Consider the following 20,828-nt stretch of genomic DNA (forward strand, 5'->3'; position numbering starts at 1 on the left):
CGATGTAAGCATGCTTCTCTGTCTCTCGCTAGTCGCTACAAGAGCTCCAACCCTTCACACATCACATGTGTTGTGTGCTCCTGCCGGACTAAGTGAAGACCGTGGGTGATGCGGCTTCCTGCATATCATTCCGCCTGTCCCTTCTGACTGATGTAATTTCTCTTTCCAGATCCATAAGATCTAAAGTGTATAATGGCTTCAGGATGTGCAGACAGACCCAGCGGCTCTCTTCGCTCTGTTGATAAACACGCCCAGGTTGTCCTGCACCAGATGAACAAATTAAGGCAACAGGGGGATTTCTGTGACCTCCACATCCGCATCGGCTCCTCCGTGTTTGCAGTGCACAGACTGGTTTTGGCTGCTAGCAGCCCATACTTTTCAGCATTGTTGTCCGGTGGCTTAAAGGAGTCTTCCGATGATGTGGTCCAGATTAAAGAAGTGGAACCGGAAAGCTTCCATCTTATACTGGATTACATTTATTCAGGTAAGCCACCTTAGTCGAGATGTATGACCAGTTTATTAGTGTTATTGATTTACTCAGTGATAACATTCTGTGGCACTCTACAGATCAGTATCTGACAGACAGGTTGTATCAAAAGGATAGAGGGTCTTTCCCATGTGAGTTTAGCGTTGCTTTTAACCAGGACCGGTGTTCCAATATTTTAGCATACCCGACAGAATAGCATACATTTAACGTTATATAGTCCTTTTAAGTAGAATCGGTGTCCCCTTGCCCGCTCGTTGGGCTGCGGGCTTGGTCCTCGCTTCGCTCGGAATGTTGGAACACCGGATTTACCATAAAGGCACTGTAGGCATATGCCTACAGGCGCCTGTTTATGGAAATGCGGCTCACTCCCCTCCCTGAGCGCCTCCTTACCTATGTGCAGTCCTGAGCAGAGTGTAAATGAGAGGTATCTTACCCAGCTCTTGGCATTCCACTGATGAGATCTCTCTTCAGTCAGGGGCACATCTAACTACTTAATACTGAGGGCACCTCTGGCTACCTAATGCAAAGGGACACCTGTAGTTATGATAGGCAAGGGAAGTAAGGGAGAAGCGACAGCTGGGCCAGCCAGTGGTTCGACTTGGAGGGTGAAGTCTAGGGTGCCAGGACATCTGTGCCTATAGGCTCCTGTGATATAAATCCAGGCCTGCCCTTAGTGATCATTGCTCAGCAATGTACGAGCGTGTCTGTACAGGGTTCTCAAAAGGAGCACTGTACAGACATGGTTCTGAGCTAGAGCCAAGGTGCATGAAATGTTCAGGGAAGAAAGGAGGAGGGACGAAGGGCAGTTACTCTAGGAGTGGGGTAAGTATAAATGAATGCACCTGTTTATGCTTTATTGTATACTGGTGTGTCTGATCACTAAACGCTACTAGGAAGCATCTGTACACATGCTTGTTTCTGGGCAGAGACAGTACAGAATGACTGTCAAAGGATGTTTAGCGTGTGCCTAAGGAGGTAAGGGCTGGAGACAGAAAGTATTGGGGGCTCTATAAACTGTATTTGATATAAAACTATATGATTCATGCATAGGTCGTTGAAAGCAGCAGTAGTTCAGTAACTAGCTAAAATAGAATTCAACAGATTATATGTGTACTTTAGAAAGTGAAGTTTTTTTTATTAGGTTTATAACCAAATATTGAAGGACACCTTAGCAGTCGCATATTTTAAAAACAAGGGGAGCAGGCATGTGCAGGAAGCCGTCCTCATGCCCATCGCTCCCCCTGTTCTCTTCCATCCCGCTTCGTTCTCCTCTAAAACCCCCGTAAAGATATTTCCTGGTTGGCAGGTCGGTGACTAGTGTGCAGGTTCCCTTTAAACAGTACTTTGTTCTGCAGTGAAAAGCTCCTTCAGCTTGTCATCCACATCCTCCAAAGAGGCAATAACATTATCTTTTGTTTACATTCCTCAGTTGCTACAATTACTATACAGCCAGCCACAAAACTATACTGAGCTGACAAGCAGAAACAGATACGAAATTTTCACTAGATAGCTGCTGTATTTATATATTAAAATTTGTACTTTGGGACCTTGTAATTTGTATACCGGCAATATTACTTGTGCACAAAAGCAGATATGGTAACTGAATGGGTAATAAAAATAATGCTGAATTCTCCTCCTCAGAGCATTCTGGGAGACCATGTGGGGAGGTGTGTAGTCCAGAGGAGTCCCAAGACGTCCTACAGATACAGGAAAAACACAGAGAAGAGACCCTTAGGCCTGGAACCCACTACAAAACACAGTCGCTAATCGCAATCGCTAGCGTTTTCTGTGAGCGTTTTTGGCAGCGATTTTAAAAAGTGTATTCTGTTTGCCAGCAGTTGTGTAGCAATTAGCGGTTTTAATTCTGATTGGTCCTTTCAATTAATCTGAATTATTTTACAGTGGGCAGTAACTTCAAAACGCTAGCAAAATCGCTATGTGTAGGTTTTGATGAGCGATTATGCCAGCGTTTATATACTTTACATTGCAGAAACGCTAAAAATGCTGCATGTCCTGCGTTTTGGTAATCGCAATGGCTCCAGTGGAATTTGGCCCATCCATTAACAATAGCTGAGCGTTTAGGGGAATCTCTCACTAAATGCTCACAAAATCGCTCTAGTGGGTTCCAGGCGTCATGGTGTAGTATAATACAAAGTGATGAGGTACTCACAAAGGTGGGTTGCAAGACCAGCAGCCAGTATAAAAACAAGTGAGGAAATCTCATCCCCACTCAGGCTCTTTGTCTTCAAATGTATGGGTCGCACTCCAGAAAATACGATTGTTTGGGTACACAAAACACACAATTGACAGCAACCTCTAATAGCTAGGGGGCTGTAAACAATATCACTGGGAGGGAGAAGGCGCCCGAAAAAATAAGCATGTATGTAATAAATATAAAATGGCTTGCCTTTAAGAAGAAGGGGCAACACCCATAAGAAAGAAATTGTAATAAGCAGAAACAAAAACGATAATCAGGCCAGGCTTCTTTTGTACTAGCCGGGCCCGATCGGGTCCGTACTACTGCCCAGGCACAAGCGCAGGCAGGCTACTGTTATTGTTGTGGACTGTTCGAGGATCTTTTCACTGGATCGGGCTGGCTGAGGTGGATGGAGTAAGTCTGTTTAGGATTCAGAGGCTTCCCCCTCCATTTTTAATTACATATTCTCTTTAATAATAACAGAACAGAAGTTTGCTGAAGATTGTAATTCACAACAGGTTGTAATGTATAGAGCTTCCGTGTAATAGCTGTGTGTTTGCTTTCAGGCTCTGTATACATCAGCACAGAGAATGTACAGGAACTGATGACCGCAGCCGACATGCTGCAGCTGCATGATGTGGTCCAGTTGTGCTGCGACTTCTTAAAGGAGCAGATTGAGGTGGCCAATTGCGTCGGCTTTTTCCAGTTCTCAGAGCAGCTGGCCTGTCAGCCTCTGCTGGAGTTCACTGAAAGCTACATCCATGCTCACTTCCCAGAGGTCCGGCAAGTGGACGAGTTTCAGAACCTCAGCAAAGATCAGCTGACCCGCCTCCTCCGCAGCGAGGAGCTCTGCATTGAAGACGAGCATCAGGTGTTCGCTGCTGCAATGACCTGGCTTCAGAAAGACGTAGCGGTACGCAAGAGACATGTAGTGGAGGTCCTGGAGCCTGTGAGGTTCCCCCTCCTGCCTCCTCAGAGACTTCAGAAGGACATCGAAGGTAAAGAAATGACAGAACAAAAAGGGAATATCACTCGGACTGGAGGATAAGAAAACTAATGTACATCCTTAAAGGACATCCGAGGAGACATGATGAGATAGACATGTGTATGTACAGTGCCAAGCACACAAATAACTAGGCTGTGTTCCTTTTTTTTTCTTTCTCTGCCTGAAAGCGTTAAACATCAGGTACCCAAGTGACAGTTTCTGTCCGAGTCAGACTATAGCATAACCCTCTAGTGATAAGTAATTAAAGTTATAAAATACTTTTCTGTCATTAAATGGCTTCTGAGAGCAGGAAAGAGATTAAAAGGGTCAATAATTCATAGATTTGAGCTCTGGCATACTTCAATGAAGGTGACATTAAGCAGAGACAATGAAACAGTAAAAACTAGATTTAAATATAAAATAAAACTGTGGGATATCTAAACAAGTCATTTTTAAGTGAAGGAGGATAGATATAATTGTTTTTGTCGTAAGTTTATTTTCACCTCAGATGTTCTTTAAGTAAAAAGATTTGCATTAGTGTGTTTAAAGCAGATTTTCAGAGACACCATTGGAGATTAGGCTCCTCGAGCAAGAAACATCAGCACCACCTCTGTAAAAAAATCCTTGTTAGGCTAATCCTCAGTTACTTTCTTTTCCCTACAAATAAGACCTACCCTGAAAATCAGCCCTAGGTGGAATTTTGAGTATGCTTGAAATATAATCCCTACCCCGAAAATAAGTCCTAGCAGCAGTTAAAGAGGAGGAAGAGGCGGCAGCAAGCGGGGCCACAGCGGTGCAGTTCCGATCGGGCACCAGTCCTGTCATCCCAGCACACAGCAAGTTTATCAGATGTGTGCAGGGATGACAGGGCAGGTGCCTGATCACTACAGTAGCATACTTTCAAATCCAAGAACAGCACAGTGCAAAGGAATTGTTCTGCTGAGAGACACTTCCTGATAGAAATATAAGATATCCCCTGAAAATAAGCCCTACCACATCTTTTGGAGCAAAAATTAATATAAGACACTGTCTTATTTTTGGGGAAACACAGGTATGATATTTCCTGCTCGAGGGCAATTTCTCCAAGCTGCAGCATAGTTGAACATGGCCACCTGTGAAAATGCTGGCAGTCTCCAATTTCTGGTCTGTGCAGCAATTCCCTCCTGCAGGAAGAGGCATGTAACTGGGTTGGCTGTACTCAAAACAATGCAGAGTACAGATTCCAGAGTAGGAAATCAGTGAAATTTAAGCCTACTGTCATTTTTGGAAATACATGGCAAGTGTCAAATTGAAATGCAAAGGGAATTTTCTGATAGCATTACATTGTAAGAACATTTTTGCAAACCTGATACATGTTCAACTTTATGGAATAGGTCCACACTGCACACCATTGCTGCCACAGGTGGGTTTGGCTGAGCGTGGAGCAGCGGGGATTGTTCCTGTTTGAATGAGTCCTTACCCATTCACTATTTTGATAAGATTTGAGTAGTGATGGTGATGTCTAGGAGAACTCGTGGAGAAGCATGTGATCTGTTTGATCAGCTGTTAGATTTACAAGGCTCTTGCTGTGATCACATCCTGCTTTAGCACATGATCATGACTAACAAATCTGAGACTTAAATGTCAATCACATGACGAAAAGGATCACATGCTTTTCCATAAGTTCTCCTAGACAGGTTTAGCATTAGATTTGAGGTGCAATAGAACAGAAAAAAACATTAAGATATCAATAAATAATGAGGAGAATGCTTGGGGACATTGGAGCTTTATGACAAATTTCAGGAGCTGTCCATAGTTAATCTCTGTCTGCCTTTTCAGAGGTAACAGACTTCAGCCTGCGGGTGGCACTGCAGACACTACTAAGGGAATACTGTGAATCCAGCCTTTCCACCAAAGACCGCAAACTCTGCAGCTTCCTTCAGCCATCACGTGTGCGGCCCCGGAGAAAAGCTCGCAAATTCCTCTATGCGATTGGTAAGTGACTTAATGGTTTAAGGGTTTGATAAGCATATCACAGCTGACATAAAAATGAGTGATGATACTGGCATCCATATTAAAGGGAAACAGAAGTGAGAGACATATGGAGGATGACATATTTATTTCCTTTAAACAATGTACAATGCGGAAGTCCTGCTGATCCTCTGATTCTAATGCGTTTAAGTTGGCCAATCTGGCAATTTGGCGGCCGATCAACCATCCAATTCAATTATTATAATTGAATTGGATGAAAAACAGTGTTGCCAAGTGCATGCCCGATTAACGATGTAATCGATTTCGGGGCAAAATTGGTGGCATGAATCGATCGGACATCACCATCATGGCTGGTTGGGTGTGCCGTGGTAATGGTGAGTGATATCAGCAAGAGTGACAGAACCCCCCCCCCCCCAGTGCACTGTACATTACCTGTCTGAATCCACTGCTGGCTCCGCCCACGCTACTCCGGTAACCACATGGGGCACGTTCATGGATGAAGGAAGGGTCCAGGAGTCAGCGGCAGATGCGGACAGGTAATATATAGTGCATTGGGCACCAGGGGGCACATTCACCATTGGGGGAAAGCACCGGGCCAGCGAGGCAGTGGATGAGGCGTCACAAGGCTGATTCCGGATCGTTTTCAGCATGAAATTTATCAGGAATCGGCCTGCGGTCTATGGGCAGGCGACAGATCTCTCCGATCAGAGACAGAACTCTCTCTCGGTCAATCTGCCCATACATCGTCTGATGTATAGGCACCTTTAGTCATAGACCCTGAACAGACATGCAGATCAGATGCTTGACTAAAGTTTGACTGGATTTGCCTCATGCTTTCAGGTGTGTGATTCAGACAATATCATTACATGAAAGATCAGCGGGATGCCAGGCAACTGGTATTGTTTAAAAGGAAATAAATATGGCATCCTCTGTGTGTTTCTCACCTCGGGTTCCTTTCAAAGTGTAGGAACATTTTCCCTGATTTTCCATACCTCTTCCTGCATATACTCACATTCCATCAAGGCAGAATAGCATCTAGTAATCAGCTTACTAGGATCTTTCTCTGGAAGCCATCCTTCCACTATACCGAGAGATAAAACTGTTTCCTGCACACCCAATTGTAGCAGGTGCTTTTTGCGCCCTGTGCTGGCTGTTTGGCACCTGACTTGTGATAAAGTGTGCGCCCTGCGCATGAGTAATTTGCGATTCCGGCGATCGGTGGACCCAGAATGGCTTCTCCCTCTGAGTTGCTATGACTCGGAGGGGGAATAGTATTTTACGCCGCCCTGAATTTGAGTGGCAGCAGGTTGAGCCGTCATTCAGCTCACCCTGCTTGGCAGCTCACCCTGCGCCAAACTCGCTGGTGGCGTACACATACGTACACCACTTGCCATAATTAAAGGAAATTTAAACAGGCATGGATTGGTAGATTATCCTATACCTATGAAAGCTGCCATATTTATTTCCTTCTGCTGATCTTTCTGGTCAGTAGGGTCTAAATCGCACACCTGAAAAAAGCATGCAGCTAATCTTGTCAGATTTGTCATAGATATCTGATCTGCATATGCTTGTTCAGGGTCTATGGCTATAAGTATTAGAACCAGATGATCAGCAGGACAGCCAGGCAATGTGCATTTTTAAAAGGAAATAAATCTGTCAGCCTCCATCCCTCTCACCTCGGCTACCTGAGATGTAACAAAAGAAAAAATGTATGCATACCTGGGGCAGAATGGTTCCGGGGACTACGCCCCGACTGGCCAAATTACCGGGACCCGTAGCAGAGGATCCAGGTGGCGAAGGACGACGATGGGGGACCGAACAGCCTGAAGGGGGCTGGAGGAAGCCCCAGGTATGTATACATTTCTTCTTTTATTACATCTCAGGTTTACTTTAAGTGGACTTTTAGACTCTGATCCATGTATCATTCTGAAAATAGCAGGTGACATACTGTAATGAATATGACTGAGGAACATGTCTCTTCTCTCATTCAGGGGGATACACTCGCCTGCAAGGTGGACGTTGGAGCGACAGCAGAGCTCTAAGCTGTGTAGAACGCTTTGATACCTTCAGTCAGTACTGGAGCACTGTGTCATCTCTGCACCAAGCTCGCTGCGGGATGAGTGCCGCCGTTCTGGAGGGCAGGATCTACGTGGTGGGAGGTATCGGCAGGAAAACTTCACTTAATAATATCATTCTCTTTATAATAAGAACCAGCTGAAATGTCATAAAAATGGCACTCTACTCCACTAATATTATTAGTAAAGTAGGGAAGGCTTAGAGATTCCATTAGGATGCTATTTCTGTCCAGTTGGGAAAAATGCGCTCATTTTTTGTCACAGCTTAATTGAAGTGAGGGAACAAATGACAGTTAAACCTGGCAGAAGTTACAAATCTTTCCTGTTTTATTGTTAAAAAAAATGTGTAGGAATTCTGCTTTAGTGACTTTTTTGGCATCTATACCTGACTGATAGGTGGAAAGTGCCTTCCCTGCAATCAGGGCTGGATTTACATCTTAGCCTATAAGCACAGAAGTTCTTGCGCACTGAACTCCACCCGCATTGATCCCACCCATCCTGATATGAACGTGGGTTCACCTGTTGAACTGCTCCGCAAGTATGCTTGCTGCCCCTGTTCCCCGGCTAGGCCCCCCCCATTTCCACTGTCAGATGAACCCATGCCCACCAACGTATCACCCACCATAGACAGCTTGATGGTGCTGCCTATCCAACTTACCCATCAACCACTCTATGCTACATGCATGCAGCTGTGCTGACCTGAATGGGTGGTCTGGAAGCCCCATCAAGCTCTCTATGCTCCTTCAGCAGTGACCAGCGCACCGAGGGAGTAAAGAAAGTGGAGAAGCAGTCCTGCTCTACGCTTTGGGGTTGGTGACTTGATCGCAGCACCATGGTTGTGGGTTTGTGAACCAGAGACAGCCACCTCACAGCACACAGGCATCAGAGCCACTGGTGTGCAGTATACCAATAGACTATTAATTCATGTAATCCAACTTGCATAAAGCTGTTACCGGCTCATTGACCCTCATTAGTGTAAGGCATGGATTAATATAGCGGTATGGTTGGACTTGGTAAATAGTCTGAGAGTACACAGATGGTTGATGGGTAGCCAAAACCACTGGGATTTGTAAAGGATTGAAAGGAATCTAAAAGCTTGCTAGTAAAAAAAAATTTAAAAAAACTATGCTAAATATGAATTTAATATACATTTTCAGAAAAAGTAAATAATGGAATTTCAACCAGAAGTGACTTCGTATTATAGCTAGGATACAAGTGACACATTCTGTTGGCCAACCACAGTTAGAGAGCTAATGAGGATGCATTGTGGTCCACTGGATTGCCATTTAGAAAAATGTATATCAAGGACCAGAGCGCCATTGTCCATACTTCTTCTATCCCAGCATTCATTGACTGCAACCTCTGTTTAGTAGTGTCATCGGGAACGGTACTATGCAGGCGCAGTAGTTCTGCGCCTGCGGAGTACTGTCTTGATGACGTTGGAGAGGCCATGTGACCCGCGCCGTGGAGCGCAGAAGACGCTGACCCGGAACACGACCTGGCGATGTCGGCTCCGGCAGCGGAGAAGACCGGGAGCCACGGCGAGGGCACAGGACGGCTGCCACGGGCTGGAGGAAGCCCCAGGTAAATGGATCTTTTTTTTTTTCCAGCTTGGATCACTCCTTTAATCACTGTAAGACAACAAAAAATGGCTGACATTTTCCAATGTATACTGAGTATACACTCAGGCTGCAATTTATTTCTAGTTCTATACTAATTCTTATGGTACTACAGGAGAGCTGGAAGGGAGCCAGTGCAGTGACAAAGGTTGGCACTAAACATTAATGGCAAACTGACTGAATTAAAACGTCCTGCTTGAGCCTGTTTACGGCAACAGGACATTTTAATAAATCGCTCACTCCCGCTGCCGCTCCGCACGTGTGCGTGCCGCTCCCGCCGCCGTTACTCGTCGGGACTCCATGTTCCATGATTGGGGAAGAGGACCGAGGGGTCCTCTACCCAATCGCAATGCCTGGAATGAATGGACGTGACCGCGATCAGCGGCCACGTCCATTCATAAAACAGGAAACAGTCACAGTGTAGTTAAAGGATACCACAGCTAAAAATTTGATTGCGGCAGTGTGTGGGGGATTACGAGTAAATACCTTTCGCTTCTCCTGCCCCCCTCCGTCTGCCTCGTTCCTCTAATATTCCTCCCGGTGTGTGCCCACTCACTTGACCCCCCACCCGGACATACTGCGCCCTGCCGTGTGCGCAGTATATCCTTCCCTCTTCACTTCTGGCCGGTGCATACCGATCGGCTCAGAAGCATGCTGATTCCTCTGCCTCCTCTGCGTTGCGTGTGCGCTTGATTACACTTAGCGTCACATGATTATCGATTATGAGTGTGTGCGCTGTAATGGAGCGCACACACAGCGCAGAGGAGGCAGAGAAATCAGCGTGCTTCTGAGCCGATCGGTATGCACCGGCCAGAAGTGAAGAGGGAAGGACATACTGCATTATGCATGCAAATAAAGCCTCACAAGAGCTTTGGGGGCCACTGGAAAAAGCCTGGAGGGCCAGTGTTTGGCCTTCAAAACGGACTTTGGACACCCCTGATCTACAGCAATGGCAGGAAACGGAGTAAGTCCTGCCTTTATGACCTGCCAGTAGTGATGGTCATGTCTAGGAGAACTATTGGGGAAGCATGTGATCAGTTTGGTCAGATCATGTGCTAAAGCAGGATGCTTTGCAAATCTGTCAGCTGATCAAACGAATCACATGCTTCTCTTGGAATTCTCCTAGACAAGACCATCACTACCTGCCAGTATCTTCACTTTGGACTTGCTAACTACTGAGGTTTTTCTATGATACGACAGAAGTAATGGGCTCTTTGTTTTATGTTCAGGGCACAAGGTAATACTGGACTATAGGTCCAATTTCAGATAAAGAGCCTAAAAATGTAATATGGTTACTCGCAACACTAACAGACTTTTGATCCTCAGGTGAGAAGGACTCCATGATATTTGACTGTGTGGAGTGCTATGATCCAGTCAGTAAGCAGTGGACTGCAGTTCCCTCAATGAACCAGCCGCGTTGTGGCCTTGCGGTGTGTTCCTGTCATGGAGCCATTTATGCCATGGGTGAGTGCTTCTCACTGTAGTACACTGGTGCACAGTTCTCTCTCAGCCTCAACTCACAGTCCATCTGCCTCAATATCAGTGCTACTTTAATTCAGTTGAATACATCTCACAGACATACACAGTGCTCAGCAGGTGTGTGGGTAACTCCAACCTTTCCCTGAATTAAAAGGTCCTATTTCCACAAGGATATCAAATGCTGTCTAGGGTAATTAACAATTTATTATTAAATGGGTAATAGAATAGTGGTGCAAAAATGTGCAGCAAGCTGTCTAATTTTTTTTTTTTTTGGAGCAAACTACAAAAAAACACATTCAATGGAATCTATTCCATTGAAATTGGATTGCTCTCAGTGCTAAGACCGGGTTCACACTGGCTCCAAAAAATGGCCCTGTCACGGATTGTAACATAATAAATGCGAACAGATCCATTGTTAACCTATGGATCCATTCGCATTGGTGCATTCGAACGGATCCGTTACTCATGCTCCGCTGAACGAACCGCAAGTTTGGTGCTGCGATTTTTTTTTTTGATTTTTTTTTTAAATTTATTTATTTTTTTCCCCGGACCACGGAGCCCGAGGGAACGTAAACGATCGCTGAAGCACTGCATGGACGGCAATGAGAAACAAATCCTGGAAACACACCAGCTAGTAAACTGACTGTTGTAGCCAGCAAAAAATTACTTGGTGATGGGGGTCTGGGGGGATATGGGGAAACGGAACTGAAGGGAACAGATCCGTTCGAATGGAAATTAGATCCATTTTCACTGATCCCTTTTCGTGAAAGTGCCAGTGTGAACCAAATTTTGTGAACCAATCAGTTGTGTCAGATAAGATCAATATAAGCCAAAAGTTTTCGGATTCTTCGTCATGACTCTTGTGTCCTAATTTGTCCACCTAAAGATTCCAGTATGTGAGAGTCCTGTCCTGTATAAACTAAGCCACCCTATGTGCATTTTTTTCACATATGCCTATTTTTCCCTCGTAAAATTCCTATAAAATTAAAAAATTCTTTTAAAAAACATAATTTTAAGAAAGCCTAAATTGTCTGGGAAAAAACAATGTATTTATCAACTTTAAAGACATAAGTAATAAAAAAGTATCTAACAATGTATCAATAGTGACAGCTGAAATACCAAAATTGCCAGGAAAACCCTGGGATGCAAAGTGGTTAAAGTAAATCTGAGATGACTGGAGCAAAAGGATTTTTACTTACCTGGGGCATCCTCCAGCCCCCTGTAGTCCGTTTCCTCTCTCAATGTCCTCCTGTGCTGTGCCGCTGTGCTGCTTTGAAATCTACAGTTGGTATGCTCCAGTGGTTTGAGTTGTACACTCACTGGGGGAGATTTATCAACGCATTACCGACAGTTTTTTCTTCTTAATCTGTTCTAACCAGCAGGAAGAACAGTTCTGCATGATAAGAACCTTCTTAAATCCTAGGTAATAGTGGCAATTTAGCATGAATTTCTAGAGCTGCACTACAGTTAAGAAACGTGCAAATCCATCCCTAAACTGGCGCAGATTAAGAAGTGCTTGATAGCAGTTCTACACGTGTAGAACTACAGGCTAGACATGATTGCAGAGTGCAGGCTAGACATGATGTGTGATGTGCTCCTCCCCCCTGCTGAATTCCTCCTCAGAGCCTGCTGCTATCAATATAGCACGTGTGTTGGTTACCTCAGCAACAGCAATTCCCCTCACACACTGCACTGTCTGAGAGACCTTCCTAACTCCTCCTATTTTACAACAGTTTTAGAAGGAATCTGCACTATCTAATGATTTCTTAAGATGCCTGAAACAGTTCTGCATGTATATCTAAAAACCTACTAATATTTTGTCTCAGACACTCTTGGTAAATCTGGCCCTTTGTGTTGTGCTTCTCTGCAGGAGGTTGGGTTGGCGCAGAGATTGGAAATAGCATTGAGCGCTTCTCACCAGAGGAAAATGCCTGGCAGCTGGTTGGGAAGATGTCGGTGCCAAGATATAACTTTGCCTGCTGCGAGAGACAAGGTGATCATTGCTAAGAAATGAATACGGATTAATGTGTGTATAGAGAAGACCTTTCACTACCTTATCATTGCATTTTACCACAGGAAAGTATTGTGCCATTAACAGTCAGTTAAAGTAGGAAACTTTTGAAACCGGTGATTAGGGCTGCACGGTTTTGCGGTTTTAAACCGAAACTGCAATTCACGTGCAGACGATCTACAGATCGTCAGTAGCTGCGGTTTAGTCGGTTTTGTCCCGCCTACCGCCGCGCCGTCATAGAGAGCCACTGATTGGCAGAAGACAGTGCATATTTATGAATGTCAATGAGCCGGGCAGCAAGGGGAGGGCGAGTCCAGTCCAGAGAAGCACACAGCGCCACCAATAGCTAGATAGAGATGGTATGACGGAGGCGATAGGCGGATCTGTACAGAGGGTACAGCTCCGCCTACCGCTGCCGTCATACTATCTCTATCTAGTGATTGGTGGCGCTGTGTGCCGCTCTAGACTGGACTCGCCCCCCTGCTGCCCGGCTCATTCATTCACAAATATGCACTGCTGGACCGGTGTGCGGGCGGAGGCAGAATCCGGAAGTGACCGGAGTCACGCTGCCTGCCGCCCGCTTTGAAGTAATGACGACATGCCGCTGCCCCCTTTCCGCCAGCGCAAAATGTATGCCCGCCGCTGCCCCCTTCTTGCCAGAGCGAAATGGATGCCCGCCGCTGCCCCCTTCTCGCCAGCGCGAAATGGATGCCCGCCGCTGCCCCCTTCTCGCCAGCGCGAAATGGATGCCCGCCGCTGCCCCCTTCTCGACAGCACGAAATGGATGCCCGCCGCTGTCCCCTTTCCTCCAGCGCGAAATGGATGCCCGCTGCCTGCCATCGGTGAGCAACTTTGCTGTGCCTGCTGGACTTAATGGTGGCAGGGAGCGAGAGGCCTCAGCCTGCCAACAGAGATCCCCCAGCCAGTCCTTCCACCTTGTGCAGCGGCCACCTCTAGCTCCGGCCACTCTGTATCTCCCCCTCCCTCTCTCCCCACCACTCTGTCTCTCTCCCCTCCTCTGTCTCTCGCCTCCCGTCCATGTCTCTCGCCTCCCCTCTCTGTCTCTCGCCTCTGTCTCTCGCCTCCCCTCTCTGTCTCTCGCCTCCCCCTCTCTGTCTCTCGCCTCCCCTCTCTGTCTCTCGCCTCCCCTCTCTGTCTCTCGCCTCCCCTCTCTGTCTCTCACCTCCCCTCTTTGTCTCTCGCCTCCCCCTCTCTGTCTCTCACCTCCCCCTCTCTGTCTCTCGCCTCCCCTCTGTTATCTGCCCCCTCTGTCTCTCTTTCCCCCCCCTCTCTGTCTTGCTCTCTTTGTCTCTCCCCCCTCTCTGTCTCTCTCCCCCTCTCTCTTTCTGTCTCCCTCCCTCCCTCTCTCTGGCTCTTTCTCCCCCCATCTATCTGCCCTCTCTCTTTCTCCCCCTCTCTGTCTCTCTCTCCCCCCTCTCTGTCTCTCGCCTCCCCCATCTGCCTCCCCCATCTATCTCCCCCCTCTGTTATCTGCCCCCTCTGTCTCTCTCTTTCTCCCCCTCTCTGTCTTGCTCTCTTTGTCTCTCCCCCTCTCTCTTTCTGTCTCCCTCTCTCTTTCCCCCCCCCCCCCCCCATCTATCTGCCCCCTCTGTCTCTCCCCCCCTCTCTCTTTCTGTCTCTCTCTCCCCTCTCTGTCTCTCTCTGTCTCTCCCTCTCTCTGTCACTTTATCCCTCTCTCTCTCTTCCCCTTTCTCTCTGTCTCTCTCTCCCCCTCTTTCTCGGTCACAGGACATCATGGCCACAACCACCCTCAGCCACACTAACATTGCGGCCACTGTCAGCTCTGCCAGTGCCACCAGTGGCCCCGGTCCACCAGCCTCTGTAGTAGCCAGGCCACCATCCCTCTCTCCCTCCCTCCCACTCTCTCTCTCCTTCTCTCTCCCCTCCCTCTCTGTGTGTCTCTCCCTGCCCCACTCTCTCTCTCTGTCGCAGGACTGTATTAAATTACTCTGTGCATGAATGCAGTAACATTTACAAACATGACAGAAAATGACATCATACTACACTCAGTTTGATAATATCATTTCATTTTCTGTCAGTGCATGTTTGTAAATGTTACTGTACATTGTGAATTTAGTGCTAAAGCTTGTTTTGAAAAAAATCGTGAAAAAATCGAAATCGCAATTTCAATTTTTCCCTAAAATCGTGCAGCCCTACCGGTGATGCCATTTATCGTCTTCAAGAGTAAGCTTTCAACACATTCAGTAGGTATCAGGAAGTAAAGTTTAAAAAAGAAATTATTGGGTCAAAAGCTTAAGCTTTGAAATGCTTTGAAACTTTTTAAGTTAGCCAGTAAGGCTCCTTTTTATAAGTAAAGTGAACCTGAAGCGAGTAAAATTATTAAATGAATATTACATACTTAAGTGAACCTTAAGCTGGAAAAAAAAGAGTTTTACTCACCTGGGGCTTTCCTCAGCCCCCTGCAGCTGATCGGTGCCCTCGCCGTGTCCCTCTGATCCTCCCGTCCCCGCCGGCGACTACTTCCGGTTTCGCCGTCACCGTCCGTCAGGCTGGGAACACGAGTGATTCTTCGCGTTCCCAGCCACAATATCGCCCTCTAATCTGCTATTGCGGCAAGGAAGGGCGCAATAGCAGCATAGGGGGAGATATTGTTGCTGGGAACGCGAAGAATCACTCACGTTCCCAGCCTGACAGACGGTGACTGCGAAACCGGAAGTAGCCGCCGGCGGGGACGGGAGGATCAGAGGGACACGGCGAGGGCACCGATCAGCTGCAGGGGGCTGAGGAAAGCCCCAGGTGAGTAAAACTTTATTTTTATTTTTTTCGGCTTAAGTGTCACTTTAACTCCCCGTCAGTTCCTCTCAGAAGCTGACCATTTTCTTTTTACGATTCCTTCCATTTCTGACAAGATTTTGTCAAAACTGAAATATATCAGTTATAACTGACTACACATGAGGTAAGTATGACGTGTGAGTTTATTCTGTCTTTTAATTTTCAGTTCAGGTTTATTTTAATGCATTGCCGGTGTCGACTTTTTAGGCTATAACGTGCGGTGCGATCGTTAACAATCGCACCACACCAAGTGTAAAAGGAGCCTAAATGGTACTACCAGATTCAAAACTTCCTGTGCCCAGATTTTATACCAGTTGCAGGCATTTGTCACTCATGATTAAGGGCCTGATTCCACTACACGCAGATTGGATGCAGAAAAACTGACTCCAATGAATTCCTATGGGAACATCTGCATCAGAAAAAAATGTGTTTAGTGGAAACAGGCCCTTAGGCTCCTTTCACATCTAACATTGCGTGCAGGAGCAGTTCTTCTGCACGCGTTGACTAGCCTTTGGCTGTCGTCTGGAATCTGCGGTGCGACGCTGAGTAGCAGCTGTAGTATTAATTAACCCAACGGGAAAACGCAGATTCCCGACGAGAAACAGCTCCCGGGTGCATAGTACCGCAATGCATCGAAACGCAGCGTCGGGTGTGAAAGGTAAAATGACTTTGCGTTAAAACGCTGAGAAACGGCTCTGGTGTGAAAGAGCCTTTAGGCATTCATTGGAGTCAGTTTTTTGCACCCATTCTGCATCCAATCTGCGTGTAGTGGAAACAGGCCCTAAGGTGGTAAGAGGTGAACACAATTTCCTGCTCATTAGCTATTATTTGACAGTGATCACCTGACATCACTGTGGCTTTTATTTAAAGTGAAACCAAAGTGAGAGACATATGGAGGTTGACCTATTTATTTCCTTTTAAACAATGCAAATTGCCTGTTTGTCCTGCTGATCCACTTCCTCTTATACTTTTAGCCATAGGCCTTGAACAAGTATGCAGAACAGATGTTTCTGACAAGATTAGCCCCTTGTTTTTTTCAGGGGTGTGATTCAGATGCTACCCACCAGAAAGATCAGCAATACTAATAAGCAATGCAGCTGACATCCCCCTGCTGTTGAGAGAGATTAACTCTTTGTAGCCAGTATTACAGCTCAGGCTATCAGAGACTTTAACCACTTCCACACTTCCTATTGTGTTTATAAAATCCATATGTACCACTCATTGCCCTGCATGTAACAAACAATTTATCACTGCTTTTTTTTTTATTTAACAATGGGCCAGTGCACACCAAAAAGCGCTAGCGTAATCGCAAACGCTCATTGCTTTTTTTGAGTAATTTTTCAGAGCTATTCTACGCATGTGCCTAGTGATTTTTGGAGCGTTTTGGTGTGCCGTTTATTTTTTGTTACAGTGGAGCTGGAACTGATCAGCTTCTGTAACAAAAACACTTGGAAAATTGCTCTGTCGCTTTTTAGAGCAATTTTCCACTTTCCTATTCTTAACATTGAGGCTGAATCACCTCAGAAAAGCGCAGAAAGGCTGCAGGACCCGCATTTGGGAGAAAATCACATCGCTCTGGTGTGATCCATCCCATTCAAATCGCTTTTCAAGGCGCCAGCGTTTTTAAAAGCGTTCAGATGTGCTCTTGGTGTGCACCACCCCTAAGAGTTAATCTTGCTTACCATATAGAGGAGTTAACCAAGGTCTGACCAGGTAATAATAAATGAGATAAATAATCATAAAATATTCCACACAAGATGCATTAAAAAAATTAATCGCATAAGAGAAAAAGTTGACTCTTGGATGCATGTGAGATTACAAAATGGCTTTATTAATTCATACCAACTTCATACAAAAAATACATCTATCTAAAAGTACTAACTACCTACAACAAATCACTACCCTTAAAATCGACCAAAGCACTTTGGTCGATTTAATGAGTAGTAATTTGTTGTAGGTAGTTAGTACTTTTAGATAGATGTATTTTTTTGTATGAAGTTTGTATGTAATAAAGCTATTTTGTATTCTCACATGCACCCAAGAGTCAACTCTTTCTCTTATGCGATTAATATTTATTTTGTTGACATGGTGCATGTGATGATTTATGAATTTATATATTATTGGAGATAGTAACTTGACTCATTATCCTATAGGACCTCGGGTTGCCACATTTAAGATATCTTTTTATGCATTATAAAACCTGACCCTACAATAAGGTTTTGAATAAAAATGTATCGCCCTCTGCCTACATGTCTGGAATCAACCCAGTCATTTTTTTCTTAGAATTTACCTATATATCTGTCATTTTTAGGGCTGATCTATGTGGTTGGTGGCATCAGCTATGATGGAACAGAGCTCTCTTCCGCAGACGTCTATGACCCCATCACTAAGCACTGGACCTCGTTGCCGCCCATGGGCACCCGCAGGGCATACCTGGGTGTTGCCTGCCTGAATGACTACCTCTATGCAGTGGGCGGCTGGAATGAACAGGATGATGCGCTGAACTCTGTGGAGAGATACTCTTTTGAGGAGGTATTCATCTTATTTAACTTTCTATTAACATTATTGACTCACTGACAGATATCTAAAACTCCATCTACACGATACGACTCTTTGTGCGATTCGATTACGATTCGACTCTTTGTGCGATTCGATTACGATTCTATTTACGATTTTCGATCTATTTACGATCCGATTAAATCTGACTTGTCCGATCGGGATTTGATTCAATTCGATTTGCCATTGTCTTGCAATGGCAAATCGAATTGAATCGAATCCCGATCGGACATGTCGGATTTAATCAGATCGTAAATAGAATCTTAAACGAATTGCACAAAGAATCGTAACGTGTAGATTGGGTTTAAGAGAGGTCCAAAATCCTGTCGGAACCCCCCCCCCCCCCCCCCAATAGGGTAACTGTGAGAGGGCACTTACATTGAAGAGGCACTGTAGTGATATTTAGTAGAATGCAGTGAACTATTTCCTGGTTTCAGCATCAGAAACACTATATATTGCTCTATATGGGTATGTAACCCCACCCTGGCAGTGATGCTTAGCCTAGGCTGTTTAGCTATGTGTAATTCTTCTCTAAGAGCATTCTTGGGAACCAGGCATTCTTTTCACTGGCTTCAGAATTCTCAGAAACAAACAATCCGCACCTAACAGGACTAAAGATATTGCCACCTGTGATAAATTTCAGAAAGTAAATCAGGGTGAGGAAAGATTTATTTTTTTTATTAATTTTTAAACCATAGAAAATTGTAACATGTAAATACATTATCCAATATGGTGATGAAAGATTTTTACCTATGTAAGGTAACTAGTATGGTTGCCCCAATATAGGTAAGGTAGCTAGAATGGTTGCCCCAATATAGGTAAGGTAGCTAGTATGGTTGCCCCAATATAGGTAAGGTAGCTAGTATAGTTGCCCCAATATAGGTAAGGTAGCTAGTATAGTTGCCCCAATATAGGTAAGGTAGCTAGCATAGTTGCCTCCAGCATAGGTAGTTTGGAAGGCCAGACACCCCTCCCCCCCCTCCCTTCACCTCAGTCCCCTCCTTTCGCACTCTCCCCTCCAGATATCAGTTAAGCGGCAGGTGCAGCAGGCGGGGAATAACTCACCACTTCCTCTTTCCAGGTGCTGCACTATGTTCCACTGGAACGCGGAAAGCAGGTGAGTCATTCCCCGCCCACTGCACCCGCCGCTGAACTGAGATCTGGAGGGGAGAGTGTGGGAGGAGGGGACTCAGGTGGGGATGGGCGGGTCTGGCCCCCCTCCCCGCCACTGTGCCGCTGCCCCTCCTTCTAAACTACCTGAAAATTCTCCCTGTTGCTAGGCAGAATTGGCCTGTTGCAGCCTATGGAGAGCCATGTATCTGCTGGCCTCCAGGCTGTGGAAGGGACCGAGTGGTGGTGGCAAGACAGGTGAGCAGTCGACGCGTACGTACCGGAACGATCGACGTGCGGACTCAGAATGGAATGTGCCTAATATCCAGATCAGATCCGTGTCAAACAAATCCGTTTGACACGGATCCGATGTGGAGCCAGACAAGTAGGGATCTATCAAATCTATGGCCAATTTTGAGGGTAACCAACTGGCTTATCTGTATATTTTTGGGAGATGGGATGAAACTGGAGTGCCCACAAGTAGTGCAAATATGCAGATTGTATCCTGGCCCAGATTCAAACTTGGAACCTAGTGCTGCAAAGCAAGAGAGCGATCAGCCATGCTACTATGTTGCCCGCAGTAGATTATAACCTCCTCTGAGGGCCCGTTTCCACTAGTGCAGTGCGAATCGCTGGGATTCCACCGCTGACAAAATCGCATGCGGATGCGATTCCGCATGCGATTTTTGCCGCGATTTCGCATGCCATTTCGCATAGGCAGGCTATCAGCGATTTTAACCATGTCACTGCCTGGCTCAATGTACATTAGTTTTAGTGCGAATTCGCACGCGAAATCGCGGCAAAAAACGCATGTGCGATTTCCCCTATTAAATACATTGCCTGCGAATCGCCTGCATTCCACACGCAGGCGAATTCTGCAGGCCCTACCGTGCTGAAAAATCCTGCACAGAAAAACGCACCAAAAAACTGATAAGTGGAAACAGTCTCATCCACTTGTATTGGTTATGCGAATCCGCATGCAGACAACGCATGCGGATTCGCTCTAGTGGAAACGGGCCCTTAGGGATAGTGACATGACTACAGAAGATGTCAGGGCTATATAAATAAACAATCCTACCTAATAAAACCTGTGTCTCTGCGTTCCGTGTCCGTGTTTTATTTTGTAGTGCACATGTGCAGGGACGCAAAGACACTGAGGGGCAGTGACGCGGCTTGCAGGACGTTTTTAACGGTCTTAGGTCAGCTAGTTATAATTCCCACCACCATAGCAGTCTGCGCTGCCATGCTGTTTGATGGTGAGTTAACTGTCATCTGAATTGATGAGGAAAATAAATTATTTGGTGACAAATGTATTTAGGCGCTTAATTCACTGCACATTGATTACTGTGTTTGTTGTCCCAGTTTTATTGCCTGAAGAAGTGGGTCTGTTCCCACGAAACGCGTTGCAGATTTTTGGGTACTATTGAATAAACGTATTCGTTTGATTTGATGACAGACCTTGGAGTCTAATTATTGAGGGGAAGTCCACCACTTTCCCTCCCGGCAATTTTTAACAATTTTATA

At 45.7% G+C, this 20,828-nt stretch overlaps 2 protein-coding genes across 2 annotated transcripts in view; one reads left to right on the plus strand and one right to left on the minus strand.

The window, feature by feature from the left end:
- DPH2 (diphthamide biosynthesis 2) overlaps window positions 1–340 on the minus strand; it is a 28,993-nt gene extending 28,653 nt beyond the window's left edge. The window contains exon 1 of the mRNA XM_068239497.1: window positions 1–340. The gene's annotated coding sequence lies outside the window, so the exon portion shown is untranslated.
- Window positions 112–20,828, plus strand: part of IPP (intracisternal A particle-promoted polypeptide) — a 25,887-nt gene continuing 5,170 nt past the window's right edge. Inside the window, exons 1-7 of the mRNA XM_068239496.1 lie at window positions 112–484; window positions 3,251–3,682; window positions 5,488–5,643; window positions 7,632–7,799; window positions 10,661–10,798; window positions 12,684–12,806; window positions 17,950–18,170. Of these exons, the coding sequence (XP_068095597.1) occupies window positions 193–484; window positions 3,251–3,682; window positions 5,488–5,643; window positions 7,632–7,799; window positions 10,661–10,798; window positions 12,684–12,806; window positions 17,950–18,170 (1,530 nt within the window). The 5' untranslated portion in view covers window positions 112–192. The remainder of the gene's footprint in view (window positions 485–3,250; window positions 3,683–5,487; window positions 5,644–7,631; window positions 7,800–10,660; window positions 10,799–12,683; window positions 12,807–17,949; window positions 18,171–20,828) is intronic.

The sequence above is a fragment of the Hyperolius riggenbachi genome, chromosome 6 (genome assembly GCF_040937935.1).
Source record: "Hyperolius riggenbachi isolate aHypRig1 chromosome 6, aHypRig1.pri, whole genome shotgun sequence".
In the NCBI taxonomy this organism is placed as follows: Eukaryota; Metazoa; Chordata; class Amphibia; order Anura; family Hyperoliidae; genus Hyperolius; species Hyperolius riggenbachi.